The sequence below is a fragment of the Sinohyriopsis cumingii genome, chromosome 4 (genome assembly GCF_028554795.1).
Source record: "Sinohyriopsis cumingii isolate HCF-2022 chromosome 4, ASM2855479v2, whole genome shotgun sequence".
NCBI classification, from domain to species: Eukaryota; Metazoa; Mollusca; class Bivalvia; order Unionida; family Unionidae; genus Sinohyriopsis; species Sinohyriopsis cumingii.
The window spans coordinates 11,807,839-11,826,398 of NC_142964.1; the positions used below are offsets into that span (position 1 = coordinate 11,807,839).

At 37.3% G+C, this 18,560-nt stretch overlaps 1 protein-coding gene across 8 annotated transcripts in view; it reads right to left on the reverse strand.

The window, feature by feature from the left end:
- The window catches only part of LOC149800630 (casein kinase I-like), a 123,926-nt gene that overhangs the window by 69,165 nt on the left and 36,201 nt on the right, over window positions 1–18,560 (reverse strand). For all 8 annotated transcript variants that reach the window (XM_089954633.1, XM_089954629.1, XM_089954635.1 and 5 more), the window contains exons 5-6: window positions 6,183–6,417; window positions 325–495 (exon numbers count right to left, since the gene is read on the reverse strand). In XM_089954633.1, coding sequence (XP_089810759.1) covers window positions 325–495; window positions 6,183–6,417 — 406 coding nt within the window. The remainder of the gene's footprint in view (window positions 1–324; window positions 496–6,182; window positions 6,418–18,560) is intronic.

Genomic DNA, 18,560 nt, shown 5'->3' on the forward strand with positions numbered 1-18,560 from the left:
TATCCTGAAATTTTTAATGTTGTCCTATGAGAAAATAATAAAGTACACCGTTATGAAGAGATATTTATTAACAGTTAATCTCAGAACGATTATAAAGAGAGTATTCAACAGTATAATCTGCCTACCCCTCCCCCCTTATTTTTCCGTTATGTCGTCAATCACTTTATTGGTTTTGGGCTTATTTTATAGGTCCCTCGATAACTCGCCCCTCGCTTATAGTGCGGTCGATGTTTCTGGACCCCGATGTGCGCGAGTTATCGAGGGAGTGGTGTACTTTGATTAAATTTAATGCAAGATCTAAGCTAGATTCCTATAAGGACTAACCTGGAAAGTTCTCACAAAGAACTTCAATAGGGGTTGCTCTCTTTGTATCACCAATTTTTTGGTATCTTTCTTTTAGTGTGTCAGCTTTCAGCCCCTGCCAAGGCAAACTGCCTCTGAGGAAGTACATAAACATGTGACCTAAAGCTTCCAAGTCATCTCTACGACTCTGTTCTGAAAAAGGCAAAAAACAGACATGGGCTTCAATCTAATGAATTAAAACAAAATCTAGTAATTATAAAAATTATTCAATGCATGCCAACAAAATTCAACTTCAATACATTCATCCCTGTCATTACAACCAGCAAAAAGCCTTTGAGCTCTAAGAAAAACTGAAATGCTCTCTTGCAAAATGACAAAATGCAAGTCATTGCGGCATACTTTTGATTATTTCAGGCCCCCGCCCCCGCCCCTGTTTCTTGCACTTCTGATGTTATGCCATCACTAATCCTCATACTTTTGTGCAATTCACCACCACCACCAAAGAAGAAATGTAATTTTTTTATTTAAAAAATGATCTTTCATACAAGATGGGCAAATTTACAAAATCTGCAATTGAAATTACTTTGTTTGCAAATTCAAACTTCATTTGCATTGCAGCTATCATCTTAAACATTTTTTGGTTTGATGCATTCTGATTCTGTGATTCCCTATGTTGTATTGTTTTCACTCATTCGGAAAGAAATGGAAATATATTTACCAAAGTTTGGTTTTCAGCTTTTAATAGTGTATTTGAAGGGAAAGAACTAGTGCATTTGTATCTTGTCTATTTAAATGTGTTTTATTGATACAGCTAATGCATGAAATGTAAAGAGACAGCACTGAAAGAATATTTTTCAAATAAAACTGCAATGCAATCAGTATAAAAATAATTTGTAAGCAATTTTTGGTCTTGTACCATTCCATTAAAGAATGCACAGATGCAATCACCATGATGATGGCACATCACTGGTGGCTATTTATGTGTGCCTCTCATAAAAACAACATTATCGCTTGTATGGGGTGAAAAACAGTCAAGAGAAAAGAATTAGATTATGAGTTAATAATAATAATATTAAAAATAATAATAATGAGGACTTTGTATAGCGTCTAATCTTTGGAAGCTCTAAGCGCTTTACACCTATAACATAAAAAAAACATATCTCATGATATGATTACACAAAACAAACACATGAAATTAGAAAACAAAAAACATGCTGAAAATATTTAAGGTGGGAATCATTATTACGTCTTTAAGTTTGTTCTTGCAGTCGAAATAACTGAGTTTTAAGAGCACTCTTAAATGGGATCACTGTGTCTTTGTGTCTAAGTTCAGTGGGCAACTCATTCCATGTTGCTGGGCCCTGGTATGCAAAAGAATGTTGTCCATATGACTTTGTTTTCATTGTGGGAATAATGAGTATACGATTGTCAGAAGAGAAGCGTAAGTATCTTGCTGGTGTGTACACATAAGTGAGGTTGGATAGGTATGTTGGACTGGAGCTGTCACTGAAACATATCACAGAGAACAAATTTTGTGTTTGATTCTGGATCGAATGGATAGCCAGTGTAGGGTACAGAGCAGCAGGGAGGTGTGCTCTGATCGTGGTACTCTATGTATGATCTGAGCAGCTGTGGTTTGAATTTTTTGAAGTTTCTGGAGTAGATAGTGAGATGAAAGTGCTAATGAACACACAAGTGTTTTAGGGCATCAGCTGAAAGATATTTGCGAATGGAGCTGATGCGTCTCATATAAGATATGCAGCCTTGCATATGTTCATGACATGTTGGTGCAATGTGAGAGTACTGTCCAGAATAACACCTAGGTTTTGTACTGACTGTGAATTTAATGTTGGTGTTGCTGATATTTATTGTTTGAAGTAGAGGATGCGAATGAGAAAGTCTTTGTGTTGTGATCAGAATGGCCTGTTTTATCATCATTCATCTGCAGCTTATTACATATCATCCATGATTTCACATCAGAAATGCACCTCTCTACACCTTGGAAGGTAGGATCAACTTCAGTTGGGTGGCTAGATCTGTATATTTGGGTGCTGTCAACGTACAGTTGGTGAGACACTGGATAATGATCTAAGACACTTGAAAGCGGCCGAGTATAGAAAGAAAAGAACAGGTCCAAGAACAGACCCCTGTGGAATACCACAACATAGATTAACTGGGCTGGAGTGTATTCAATTTGCAGACACAATTTGTGTCCTGTTGCCCAAGTAGGACTTGAACCACAGTAAGGCTGTATCATGAATGCCAAATACATGCTGGAGACGGTGAAGTAATATATCATGGTCTATTGTGTCAAATGCTGCAGAAAAATCAAGGAGGGTGAGGACTGTAATCTTTCCACTATCCAAAGCAGAGAGAATGTTATTAACTACTTTTAGAAGAGTAGTTTCAGTACTGTGGCAAGGGTGATATGCAGATTGTACATTGCTAAAAGACTCTGAATTCAGATGAAATACAAGCTGGGATAGAACAACCTTTTCTAAGATTTTTTATATGAATGGGAGATTAGAAACTGGGTGATAGTTCTTTAAATCGTTATGCTCAAGTGTTGGTTTCTTCAGCAGAGGCTTTACAGTGGCAGTTTTAAAAAATGATGGGAATTCCCTGAATGAGAGGTATTAATAACATCAGTTAGTGAAGGCAATACTGGATCTAAGCATTCAAGCAGCAGCGATGTTGGAATTGGATAAAGTTCACATGACTTTCGTGCACTCTTCATCAGGATTGTACTATTAAATCCATAGAGACAGGTTCAAATGCTGCTAATGGCTGCCACTGAAATTTTGTATCCCAACTGTATGGTGATGACGAGTCAATTGAAATGGTGTTGTCAAGCTTATCTCCAATGGTTTGTACTTTGTCACGGAAGAAATCTGCAAACAGGTCTGGAAGGTTGACTGGAGAGAAGGTAGTTGGAAGTGGTGTACATTTGTTAACAGGTGCAAGGTCTTTAAACTAAATACAATGGCTAAAAAAAGGCTTCAAAGTACTATTTGTTTTTGATTACCATTTACTGGTCTGCATTTTGTGATTTGTGATTTGGATTTTTAACATAGCTTGAACAATTTTTCAGTCATATCACTACGATGTCTGCAGTTTAACAGTTTATAGTGATGTCTAGTGATGTCTGCATATTGTATTAGCACATTCAGTTTACATTCATTCTGCATCCCATTTGCATTCATTCTTCATCTGCTCTGCATTCCATTTTTTGTTCACTGGCAAAATTAGCCATTTCTGATTGTTCATGAGGAATCAAATCATATAGCCTAAGGGTGACAGCACAAGGGTTAATGCCTAACCAGAATTATGTATACTTGACAGATCTTTCTTTTGAAAATATTTTTTAAAATTTGTATTGCAAAATATATTTTATTCAAATTTGTATAAATTAACCTTATGACCAGTGTATCCCCTAGGGATGCAAGACTGAGAATCTAAAATCTCCTTGGTGTCAATTCTGGGGGTCAGATCGAGTAAAAAAAACCAAAACAAACTTTGGTATTAAAACTGGGGGTATCTGAAGCACAAATTAGAGTAAAGGGAAACACTGCTTATGACCCTCCGTATAGGGGCCTAAAAGCAGAACCAAATTCTAATACCATTTAAACAACATCACATGGACAAATACATAATCAAGTTTGGTACTGAGGTGGGTTCAGGGTGGGTGTCAGTAAAACAACATGAAATGTAAAGACAGTTTAGATAATGCTGTGTATTAGAGCTGCTGTTGGTCTGGGGAAGAGGAGTGTAGAAACAGTAGTTGAATATATATTTAAAATTACATAACTTCAACAACAAAACTTTATGTCTCACTTGCTTGACTGTATCATACAAATAGCAAATGTAGTTTTAATAACTGCAGAAGGTGCAACAGATGATAAAAATAATCTCAATGAGGCTTGGAAATGCTTACTCAAAGCTTTCAAATGATGCTGACCTTGCCTCAAGGCTGATGGAGGGTGGGGGATATGCATACAAGACTGTATTCAGAGATTCCAAACACTTAACCATGCTTATGCAGAATCCAAGTACAGAATCTTTTTTTATGAATCAAGACAAACCATCCAGAATGGACAACATGTAAGCTAAAAGTAACAAACTTCAATCATGCTTCCTCATCCCATGGCCTACACATATAGGTATACAGTAAATATCACGGTCCAATCAGAATCAGTCATCCCATGGCCTATACATATAGGTATACAGTAAATATCATGGCCCAGTCATCCCATGGCCTATACATATAGGTATGCACTAAATATCATGGTCCAATCAGAATCAGTCATCCCATGGCCTATACATACAGGTATACAGTAAATATCACAGTCCAATCAGAATCAGTCATCCCATGGCCTATACATATAGGTATACAGTAAATCGCACGGTCCAATCAGAATCAGCGATCCCATGGCCTATATATATATACGTATACTGTAAATATCACAGTCCAATCAGAATCAGTCATCCCATGGCCTATACATATAGGTATACAGTAAATCACATGGTCCAATCAGAATCAGTCATCCCATGGCCTATACATATAGGTATACAGTAAATATCACGGTCCAATCAGAATCAGTCATCCCATGGCCTATACATATAGGTATACAGTAAATCACACGGTCCAATCAGAATCAGTCATCCCATGGCCTATACATATAGGAATACAGTAAATATCACAGTCCAATCAGAATCAGTCATCCCATGGCCTATACATATAGGTATACAGTAAATATCACGGTCCTATCAGAATCCCATGGCCTATACATATAGGTGTACAGTAAATATCACGGTCCAGTCATCCCATGGCCTATACATATAGGCATACAGTAAATATCACAGTCCAATCAGAACCAGTCATCCCATGGCCTATACATATAGGTATACAGTAAATATCACAGTCCAATCAGAACCAGTCATCCCATGGCCTATATATATAGGTATACAGTAAATATCACAGTCCAATCAGAACCAGTCATCCCATGGCCTATACATATAGGCATACAGTAAATATCACAGTCCAATCAGAACCAGTCATCCCATGGCCTATACATATAGGTATACAGTAAATATCACGGTCCAGTCATCCTATGGCCTATACATATAGGTATACAGTAAATATCACAGTCCAATCAGAACCAGTGAGGTATCTGTAAATCCAATTTCTGAGCCTTGAATTCCTTCAACATTTTCAGTAAAAACAATAACAATACATATTTGTTTGACTCCCAAAATTATATCTGCATCTTTCTTTCCTCTTCATCTCTGCCACCATTTTTTTACCTATGTACAGTCTAAATGGCTTGTTTCACAGTAAATACATTCTTTCATACTGGTACAGAAGGATGTTTTTCCTACCCATGTCCACATAAAAAGCTCAAGCTTATAATTTATCCCAAAAAATTGTGATTTTCCAGAATTGCATCAATTCAAAATGCTGAAAGTTCACTAAATAGTCTCATAATTCTGTAACATCAGGAATGGTTGGCATTTTTGAGGAATACTCACTGATGCTCAGCTCATGCTTAAATACAATGGCAGCCCCATATAGGTTTGGTGACTATACTGAGAAATGTTAAAATGCAGAAAAAAACAACAAAAAACAGCCACTAATCAAACTTTTGCCACTGCATCCTGACATTTATCAGATATGGTCTAAAACTGAAGAGTGACAAACTCCTATAATTTTTTAATGATTTGTGACATCATTTTATAATCTACCATCGACTACAAAAGAACTTTTATTTCACAAGTAGTCAATAGTTGTTCTGGAAGAACCAAACCTCAGAAATTTGTATGGTATTTAGGTCCCTCCCCAGTGTCTGAAATGTATGCAGAAAGATTTAAATTGACCTTACCCTTTCCAAGGTGAGTGTTTATACTCATATACCTAGCTGTGCCAGTGAGACTTTTGTGTTCTCTATATGGAATATGTTTATGAGTCTCTGGGTCTATATATTCCTTTGCCAAACCAAAGTCTATTATGTGAATGATATGTTGTTTCCGTGTGGAATTTCTTCCTATCAAGAAATTTTCTGGCTTAACATCTCTGTATATCAAGTGTTTTGAATGCACATATTCCATTCTTGTTATCTGAAAAAGAGAGGAAAAATTCAATTATCTCTTTAAAGTTCAATGAATGACACACAACTCTTTCCTTAAATCTAAATGCAATACACATCAAAAGTACCATGAACAGCACATTATATGCCTGCCCCCATGTTTAATAGTTGCTAATGTAGATAACTGACAGTTCTGAACGACAACAACTTTTTCTTTGAGAGTAACCTTGACCTAGATTCCAAAATCAATAGATTTCTTCCTTACCCCAAGTGCAAGCCATCGACAAAGTTTGTTCAAGGTATGTCATATAGAATCAATGTTATTATGCAGAAACCATTAATTTTATTATTTCAGCCACATCTTAACTTTTGACTCCCAACTCAACAGCCTTCTTGCTTATCCCAAATGCACATTATCCAGAAAGTTTGGGCCAGGTCCATGATGTAAAACTGATAATATTGCGTAAAAACCATTATTTTTCTATTAGTCAAAGTGACCATTACCTATGACCCCTTGAGCCCAAAATGAGTATGATTCTTCCTCACCCTAAATGCAAACCATTAAAAAAGTTTGGTAACTTAAGATTGAAGAGAACTTAAATTATTGTGTGAAGATCATTTTTCTTCTATCAGTCAGGTGACCTTCACTTCTGACCATTTGACTTGTACGTCATTACAGCTCATCATTACCTCAAGTAAAAACTACCCATAAAGTATTTTAACGGTATACTCAAGTTTTGTGCAGAAACCGTTTTCCTCTTTCAGTCTCAACTTTCAAGATTTTCTGCCAAAGTCAGTATGTTCTTCCTTACTGAAAGTGCAACCTATTTGCAAGATAACTGCAGATGGTCGGCAACTAAAGTTCTTGTGCGAAACCAAATTGGTAAGAGATAGACAGAGAAATGGAAATTATTATATAAACACTTATGGTAGGTATGCTGTCAAAATTTTAGGAAAAAGTCAACTGGGTATCTGTATCCTAGTGAATGGTACCTTAGTATCCAATCAATGGGAAACTATCTTAAATGTGAACCTGAAATGTTTTTTTCTTGATTTTTAAGTCCACCCCGAGAGGCATAATTAATATTAATGCAAGGAGCAAAAAAGTGTAATCTGAGCATAAAAAGAGTATATATTACATAGCATGATCACTGAAAACGTAGATTTCATTTTGTTACTTACCTGGATCTGAAGTTAGCTAAAATTCTTGTCACAAATCAGTTAAATCTGTGTGGATTAGTAAAGAATACAGAATAGAAACAAAATGATAAATTATTTATACACCACTTTCACTTTAGCTAGTCTACACGTCAAACTTTCACTGACAGGTAGTAAAGTGAAGTCCACAATTTCTAAATGCTGTGTTAATTCATTGTAAAATTCCTCTTTCAAAATTTGTAAAGCGCTATTGATTTGTCCTTTTCTTCATGCAACATGTTCTTCAGTTAAACAAAATCCCTTTCCTCTAAAAATTTTCAGTTATATAACATGCACAAGTCACATCAATAATGCCCATTTCACTTAATACTTGGTGCCATGTTTTTTTTTTTTAATACAGACTGGTCTGCTACTTAATTATGTATCAAACTATAATGAATCTGTAATGCATGGTTTCAAATTCAAGAAACCTGTCTGTTTTCTTGGAAACATATCATGTACAGTTACTATAAATAGAAAATAAGGAACCTGTTTGACATAGGTAGCCATATGATCGCACAAGTCAAAAATATAAAATCAGTAGACAGAGGGCTATGAAAGATAAATTAACAGCAGCCAATAGTCACATGACACGAGCCTCAAACTACTCACTATTCTGTGTCTTGTTTGCTCCTGATGTCACCAGATATAATCATTGATCTGAACTTGGAAATTTGTTGCTTTGGTTGTTGTTCTCTTACATGAACTAAACAGGTACCCTATGACTAATTTTATTACCTGGGTAATTATGAATGGGTGGGTACCCGAGTACCCAATGACAGCTTTAATGAAGTGTGTGTAAAAAGCAGCAATCCCCAATTGCAAAAGATTACATCATAAGCATTTCATCTTTCATGCTGCAGTTGGAAGCAAGTTTCATGCAATAACCTGTCAGACCTTCATATTTCATAGCTGTTTCAACCGTTTAATCCTTAAAAAGTCTAAAATCAAACATCTTCCTTCCTCAGCCTACACCAGAACCAAGCATCTACTGCATCGGTTTCAAGAATGTTTCATGTCGGACTGAGCTGCTGGACTAATACTAGGCTTATGTGGACCTGGACTGAGAATGACTCTACTGGTCTCGAGCCAGCGAGTCTGAAACAAAATTTTCTGGCCCAATATTCTTGTTGCAGCATGTGGCCTATCTGCAAGACTGCAACAGATTTCATACCAATGGATAAATTCTTCACCCTCCAGCTGCCTAACTGATAGAGCATTGTCACTTACAAAAGGAAGCTAACTTAATAAATGAGTATTTTTTGGCTAAAATCCAATCAATGGTTAAATAGTTCTTTTCTTCAATTGCTACACAGCTAAATGATCACAACCAGCCATGACTAATCCAGAAATCAATGGTGTGGCATTTTTTTTTTTACCTCACAGGGGCACATTTATTCCTACTGTGTAGACCTTCCAAGAATACTGGATTAGAACATGAACAACCTAGAACACTGCTTTAAAGGTCATGAAGAAGAAATAATGACAAGAAGAGTCCCAAGTGGGCCAGATATCACTCACAACTAGTAACTGACAACTGTACATTTAGGAAAGCAAATTCATACATGTAGTGAAACTTTGAAATGCTAAGTCAAGTTTAAAGTACTTAGTTGCCACATTCTCAGGACTAGCAAAAAAAAAAGGGTGTTACCACTTTCATGTTAAAACATACATTGCTAGTTGGAATAAAACAAAAATTTAAAATCATTTTTCCCCTACTATTTAACAAAAATGAACCAGGGTTACCTGATCCAACTTTATTCCTTTTAAAAAAACAACCTGCAAGTACTACTAAACAACAAAGCTTTATGATAGATACGTACACTCAATATTTGAAATAATTTGCATTTGTCTCATGCGACATGCTGTAAATTTGAACTGACCATGATTAGCAAACAGCACAAAGTAGACATGACTGAATCATGCTTCCTAATCTCTGGCTAGTAGACTATAGTTACCAGTGTGCTAGAGAAAAGCACAAACGATTCTTACCTGGTTCTTAACTACGACATATACTCAATTATAAGTTGAGTAAAATGGCAAACAACAAATATCTTTATCTACCATAGCATAATGCACCTGCAGAACAGGGTATATGTTGTTTGTTCTACTGATTACCGTATTTTCCCGCATATATCCCGCGGGTTATACCAGATTTTACAAACCCTGCGGAGGGGGGGGTGCGGGTTATATAAGGGTGTGGGCTATATCACAAATTTTTTACATGTAATAATATTTCAATATATTTCCCTGGCGACGAATTCATGAAAATCATCCATCTTCTTCTCCCAATTCTCGGGTAGACGTTGGCCGACGGTTGTTCGTGTTCTGACTGACAATTGGTTCCTCTTCATAAATTTATATACCCAATGCACTCCTCCTTTAAAATCATCAATGTGCTTCTCTGCCGCCATGAGTTTGGCCTTCAGTTTGATGGCAACTGTCGAGACTGGTCGGTTGTTTTCCTGCTGGGCCACGATCCACTGCTTCAGGTCAGCTTCAAGGTGAGGCCATTTTGCTTTAGGTCCGCGACGAGCACGTTTTCGTGGATTCATCTTCTCCAACGTTCTTTTCTTTTCTCCAACCTCGGATTACACTCTCATCAATATCAAATTTTCTGCCTGTGGCTCTATTGCTATGCACTTCAGCATACGCAATGGCAGTTAGCTTGAAGTCGGCTGTGTAAGACTTTCATTTCGACATTTTTTAAATTAAACAGAAAGAAATTATTTAAACTCGAATCTACAATTAAAAAGAATACAAGATTATTTAGAAATGTCCGCATTTATGTAGCCTGTAGTTGAGGCACAGCTCCTATAGACAGCCTACGCACACAAGCACTGTGTACCAAGCCTGAATACCGGTAGTTAATTGATGTCAGGACCTCACACCATTGCATATCCGGCTCACAAGTACCTGGCTTCAAACTTCAAATCTGCCGGCTGCCAGCTGGAATATAGTGGAGGCAGGGTGACTAACTTGAACTGATGCAGAGGGATGAATATGGACCGGGGACGACTGACTTGATAGTGTAAATACAAATTTGCATGTTGGGCAGGTGAGTGAAAATGTAGTAGTTGTAGTATCGTTCGTCATCCACGTGTGAGCATTGACGAATTCGGTCCTTCTAAAAACAGTAATGGTAGACAATGTGAACATACACAAAAAAGTTCATCAATCTATGGTTGCAGGTCATACAAAGGTGCGGGTTATGCCAACGATGTTTTACACTAAACCCCAAAACCCGCGGGCTATATGAGGGTGCGGATTATCTGCGTCTGCGGGATATATGCGGGAAAATACGGTACTCCTAACTGCACATATGTCACATGCTGTACCAGCAGGTTTGGACTCAGACTTACAAGTGAGTACAGCCAGTACAAAACAGCAAATTCATGCTCAACATTATATATAAAATATTTGCTATACTTGCAAGTTTTTCTTTCTTTTAATTATTATCTTGTACACTTTTCACATGAATTTTTTCAATTTTCAATTAAATTATTTATTTAATCCCTATTGTGTATAACATATAACTTGTTCTTTTCAAATCTGAAAAGGTCTCCATGGGGGAAAGGTCTCTTCAAAACATAAAACCTATGATTCTCCACTGACTTTATAAGTTACTACCCTTGTATTAATATACAAACTGCTATTTTGACCTCCCACTGGTAGCCAGGTCTGCTAATCAGATGCAAGATTACCTCATTTCTTAATGACTTTCAATGACCTTTAATGACCGTGCAAACCCTGCTTATTAATATGCATGGATCTCACTCATCAAACCCACCAAAGATCTTGATTTCAAGCTTTAAAATTTCAAGTTTGATCAAAACCACAACTGAAATATGGCGTCCTCTGTGACAAGTTCAGCCACACATGCAAGATCACCTCATTAATATGCAAGAATTTCATCATCAAAATTCTTAAAGACCTTAATTATATAAACTTATATTTCAAATTTGATCAAAATTGGATAAGAAACATGTCCTTCAGGTTGTTAACATGGTTAGCCAATTAGATGCAAGATCACCTTATTAATATCTCACTTGTAATCAAACTCCCTGCTTCGTATGCTCCCTACGTGAAAGAGCACGTCAATGTGGTTGTCATGTGACACAACAAAACTCTGAAGTTGGTCTCGGAATAAATATAGAGAATGTTGTGCTCTTTCGTTTTTGTATTATTACAACCAGTATACGACTTTAATTTAAAAAATATTTGAAAATGATGGTTGTGAGATTCTGTGTGCTCGTGCAACATGCAAAAGAAATTGCTAATACCAGCTCAAATTGCATTAATGCATTAGTTTCATTGTCTTTCAGCAGATTAAAGACATAAAGATTTTAAAACTATCGCCATTTCTGAGAAATTAAATAATTTTCATATCGATTTCATGCAGGTATAACTCCATTTAACGACATTTAAGTTTGCTAGCCAATCTGCTAAGCGGCTATGCTTTAATGCCACCATGTTGGCCTCCTGTGCTGCTAGACTGGTTTTCATACCTTCCATAAAAAAATACAGATATTGAGCTATCTGTGAAACAAAAAGTCTACTAGATGAATCTAATCCACTGAGCATTTGGATTGTCTCAACAAATATATATATGTCAAGCACCCAAATGATCCATACTGCAACCAACTAATATTCTGGTTAGAACTTGATAAATTTAACTCATGATCAGTTCAGTTATGACTCTATTACGTAACTGTTTCAGGTGTTAAGTTGTGGAGGAAAATTCCAGGGTTTTCCCCGACTTTTTTCAATATTTGCAAAATTCAAGGACTTTTCACAGTTGGGAAAAAAATTATCATTTCTCCCAATTTTTTTCCGGTAGCGTGGGAACCCTGGACAACAGATGACAGATGGACAAAGGACAACAGACCATTCCTTAAGCTCTTTTAGTCTCTGTCCAAGCTAATTCAACTCACTCCTTTCTATGCCACCTTAAATGCCTTGTTTTGATGGGTCACAATTTTATTAATAGAAATTCAGGCTTTGTAAATTTTCTCCCATGTATTCTTGACATTTTGAGCATGTTATTACCTAAATGCTTGATTTTATGCAATAAAATGAGCAGGCAATACAGTCTGAAAGGTTTACCATACTTGTTTACAGCCTAAAAATGAGCAGGCAATACAGTCTGAATGGTTTACCATACTTGTTTACAGCCTAAAAATGTGCTTTTTAAGTTTGTTTCATCAATAATGTGGCACCAGACATTAAATTAAATCAGAAGTTTCAATTATCAGTTTGTTCACACACACATTTGCATAAATTATTGATGTTTTGAGTGAAAGATAAAATGCTTGAGTATCTGGTATGCATAGTGGAAGAAACAATTGGGTATTTTACTATTTTAATTGAGTAAACTACATGGCTATGCTGCTTATCTGGGGCATTGATCAAAATCTACTCTCTGAACCCTGTGTAATGAAAAATCTATACATATATTTAAACATTCCTCATCAAGTTAGTCTCTTATGCACCAAATCAATCAATAATTAAAAACATCACTAGAATAAAAAATATCACTCCAATCAAATCTTCTGCTGAAAAAGCCATTTTTCTTATTTTCTTAGTCAAATCAAGTCTTCAAAAACATGAATTATACATGAATAACTGTCAGTGAATGCAAAAATCAATGTCACGTTCCTTGTTATGCAACGCATACAGAAGTTAAAAATGCGAATCTTCTATTACTTTTCTGTAGCAGCAACCCCAAACAAAAGCAAATCAAAGTGCAAGCTCTGTAAGGTCTTCATTACGCATACTTTTAATGAGAGACCTGATGACATTGATATGGAATTGACTTTCTGTGTAGGCAGGAACAACAAATAAACAAATGAAAGGCCACAGCACAAAGGGCCAGCTTTTTTCAACTTTGCTGCAGTGGTCTCCCTTTACAAGCCCAACTTTTCTGAAGCTGGAAGGTGGCCTTATAAGAGAAGTGGCCTTTTGTCGTGCACCATGGCGGAGGTGAAAAGTATACAACTGGTGCTCAGAGCAGTAAGATTCATGTCAGGAAGAACACCATCATTGGCACCCGGAATGTGAGAACACTGAGAGCAACAGGAATGTTTGAGGAGCTTACATATGAAATGTACAGATACTGCTGGAACATCCTATGACTGTGAGATACGATGGAAGAACACTGGAGAAACTACTCTGGAAGGCCACAAACTCTACTTCAGTGGCATAGAATACAAACATGACCAGGAAGTTGGGCTCCTTGTATACAAGGACAGATTGAGTACTATCATGGAATGATGGCCACTCTACAGCTGGCTCACCAACATCCACCTCAGGGCAACTCCATTCAACATCACCATAATACAGGTATATGCCCCAACATCAGACTGTGATGACACGGATGTGGAAGACTTCTATGACCAGCTACAAGAAGATGTGGATAAAACACAGAAGACATTCTGGTTGTGTAAGGCAATTGGAATGCCAACATAGACGAGGATGCTTGCATAAACTGGAAAGGAACATGTGGGCACTGCTGCAATGCACAGACAAATGAGAGAAGACTGAGACTCCTGGGATTCGCTAGTTACAATGACCTTATTCTGGCAAACACCTTCGGCCAATACAAAGTATCCAGAAGATGGACATGACATAGTCCAAGCAGAGACCATCACAGCCAGATCAACTACATCATGGTGAAGAGGCACGTACAGTCAAGTGTAAACATCGCCAAGACTCAAAGCTTTCCCAGAGTGGACATAGGAAGTGACCATGATCTGGTGATGATGACCTTCAAGCTACATCTAAGGAAGGTCAAGAAAGAAATTCACACAAGAATTTGATACTGAGAAAGTGAAGGATCATGAAGTAGCAGAAGCCTTCCGGGCAATGATTGGTGGGAAATTTGCACCATTCACCATCCTCGATGCTGACAATACTGACAAGGACATGTTGACCACCACCTTCAATACAGCAACGACCGAAACAGCCAGCGAGATCCTTGGTAAACACTGCCCAGTCAAGAAGCCCTGGGTCACAGCTGAGGTACTGAACCTGTGTGACAAGAGGAGGGAAATGACAAGGAAAAAGAACGACACAGAAGGGGCAGAGCAGTACAAAGCAGTCGACCATTAAGTCAAGAAAAGCATAAAAAAGCAAAAGAGAACTGGACAGAAGAACAGACACTGAGGGAAGATTGTTGTCGTTATAGGGTTTAACAACATTTTGCAGCACAAGATAGGCTATACATGGTAGCCAGTCTTAATGGTGGAGGAAAAACGTGGGAAAATCTCCGAAAGAACCACTGACCCATGAGAAGCAACCGTCAGGTTTTCTCCCATACTCACATTGGCTGAGCCTGAGACTCAAACCCATGCAGAGAGGGAAACTTGAAAAGGAATGACAGCAGAAAAGCATACCAACTGGTCCAAAATCTAACAAGCACAAAACAATGGCAAGTTATTTCCTTACATGACAAAGCCGCAAAATGCCTCACAGAAGAAAAAGATATTCTGAAGAGATGGACGTAGTACTGTGCAAAACTTTACAACCACCAAGCCACAATAGATCCAGAGGTATTGAATGTCCCATCAGCAACTAACATCGACAACAACCCTATCTATGTGAAGAAGTAGAAGCTGTAGTGAGATCACTGAAAAAGAGGTGGTCAGCAGGAGTGGACAACAAATCTTCCTTTTAACTGCATAGTGTTAAAACCATCTTTATTTCTTCAGCAATAACAATATTTTCCAATTTGATGCAATAGTGGACATAACAGATGTCAACTTGGCACCATTTTCATTTAAAATAAAGGCATCATAAGAAGCCCAAACTGATACAACTTTCTGAGGAACAATGATAACAAGATTTTGAGGATGGCATCCATGGTGGCCATAACTGATATCAGACTAGCACCATTTCTATTTAGCACTAACTAACTAGACATCACAAGTGTCTCAGTGAAAGCACAATGTCAATAAAACCAGATTTTCAAACAGCCATTTTGGTAGGCATATTAGTAGTCAGATCAGCACCAGTTTGAACTAGTCTTTCAGTCAAAACCCATAGCTGCCAACCCTCCAGGCTCACAATTAGTGAAAATAGGGATAAAAATTAGTGAATTTTGACATGAATTTGTGAAGCGATCTTCAAGTCCGGGAATATTTGTCAGAACAAATGTTTAGCATGGTCTCCAGCTGATAAAGGTAGATTGTGTTTAACAAGAAAACCCAAGCAATGCTTCAGCGTTACAGGTCTTCTGTCAAGAGCTGAAATCTGCGAGTTCTTAATTTTCCCAACCTCTGTGTGCTTTTTACTACCAATGTGCTTCCTCACATAGTCTCTGCCACCATGCCCAATGCTAAAATTTGTGGCACAATGCGTGCAAAAAGCATGATGTATATTGGTATTTGATGGCAGATGCATGGCCAATTTTTGGTATATTCCAAACTAAACTTCACTTTTTGTGCAATAAAATTCTTTTTCCTTGTTGGTGAAGACATTTTCAAGATGCAGTGCCAAAGAGTAATTCAAATCAGTGTTTGCAGCGCATGCAAAGAGCAAAATTCTGGTTGGGCTCCAGTTTCTCCAAAAAGCATTTGTAAAACTAGTTATACATATAGATTAAAATAGGCTAAAATGCCTGCTGCCGGGCCAAATGTACCAATCAGTTATAGTTCCATTAATATCGCGACTAGCAGTACCGAACTGTTTTGGTAATTGCCGATATCACGACTAGCGCTTAATGGGAAATCAGTTATTTTATTAAAGATTTAAAACAATTGAGAATTGAGGAATTCATGATTTTTCTGCATGCGGCATGAATATGTGAATCACTGAAAAAGTTGTGAAATTCACGCCAAAATTGTGAGGGGTGGCAGCTATGAAAACCCTATTCAGTTGCACCCATGTTTTCAAGAGAAAGTGATAAGATTTCCAAGATGGCCAACGTGGCAGGCATACTGAGTAGCACCATTAGAATCAACTATAGATCACAAGTTGTTGTTTAGAAAATCCTCATGTTGATAAGACCATTGAGTAGTGATATTTTCAAGATGGCCACATTTGAGATCAATATGATTCACCATTCAAGAGGAAAGCCATAACAATATTTTCAAGATGGCTCCTTTTTCATAAGAAGTCTTTCAGTAAAATCTCTATTTTGGATTTTCCATTTTGAATGAGAAGATTCAAGACAGACATCAGCCCCATTTTCATTTAGGACCAACTTGACATCAAATGAAGTCTTTTGGTGAAACCCGTTTTTGATATGACAATCCACTTAGGTGGAGTAGCAATTACCAGATTTCCAAGCTGGCTCCTGTGGCAGCATTTTCATTATGATTGGCACCATTTTCATTTAGGACCAACTAGACATCATGTCTTTTGGTGGGAACCACATGTCAATATGACTTTCTATTCAGGATGACTAGTACTAACAGGATTTTAAAGATGACCACTGTGGCAGTCATATTTGACATAATATTAGCACATTTAGAACCAAGTAGACATCATAAGAAGTCTTTTAGTGATAACTTTATGCCGATATGACCATTCATTCATGAGAAGTAGCAGTAACGTGATTTTCATGATAGCCACTTGGTTGGCCATACTGGATGCCTGACTGGCTGGCCATGCTGGATGCCTGACTGGCTGGCCATGCTGGATGCCTGACTGGCTGGTCATACTGGATGCCTGACTGGCTGGCCATACTGGATGCCTGACTGGCTGGCCATACTGGATGTCTGACTAACATCATTTTCAGTTAGTGCCAACTAGACTATAACATGAATGTGTGTTTAGTTTCATGGCAATCTTCCAAGTAGTTTATGACAGGTAATGATTAAAAAAAACAGATGGAAAGGTAACAGATTACTGACAACTGATGAATGACAACTGAAAACAGACTATCATATAAGCTCTTCTGGTCTGCAACAAGTGGAGCTAAAAATATAATTAGGTCATTGAAATGCACATACAAAGATGCCTACCAGATTTCTTTCATGTATGTCAAGCACATATGTTCCCAGAACATTTTTATGTGATAGTGGGTGTTCAGAGAGTAGCAATTTTCATCAGGATATACCTGCACAAGTCTACTGATCATGCGCATTTTTCCATCTGGGGTTGACAGAGGCTGATTCTGCCTAGGTGCTACATCCATCAATAAAATGTATCCCAGTTAAGTGAAATCTGCTGACAATTGGCTATCAGTCAGACCACATGTGTGAGATAAATATACATACTGACCTGTGACATGCTTTTGAAAGGCCCATATTTACTAGGTTAAGTACAAGTAAACTCCACACTAATTCTGGGAAAATTGCAAAAATTGACACTACTTCTATTTCCACACAAGTTCTTGTCAACATAAACAAATGAATGTGAAATTCGCTACTGATGAAAGGTCTTACGTGAGTTTGTAATGCATTTCTTGAAAAACTTAATTCAAAATTAATCTCCTTAGGGACTGGGGCTGAGTTGCATAATCTGCTGTGTAGCCGATAATTAATTTTTGTGAAAAGACTGGTCTATGATGCTAGCCATAGCTACAATTACCAAAGGTAATCAAATTTTTAGACAGAACATTTATTAAAAATAACAGTCTTTTCCTGCTGTCAGCAGATTCTGACATTCTACTGAAAGTTGCTTGTGGCTGCCAACATCATTATAATGCAGTTTAGAGATTTACTCTGAACAAAGCAAATCCACACTTGCACACAATTTAGCAATGAAAAATGCTACATGTATTTTACACACACTCCCAATACAATTACAGATGGAGTGAATTAATAAAGAAGACTGTAAATGAAGGATGTAAACCAAGCTAAAATGTGAGCAAGATCCAGAAATGAAAATTTCTTTGTGGTACAACAAATTATGAATGAACTGTCTTTTTGTTAAACTTATTAATATAATGTATATCCAAGTGGCATCTATGTCAGACGTCCATGCTATTATATCTAACATGCCATATTCAAACCCTTTGAAAAATAAACACCC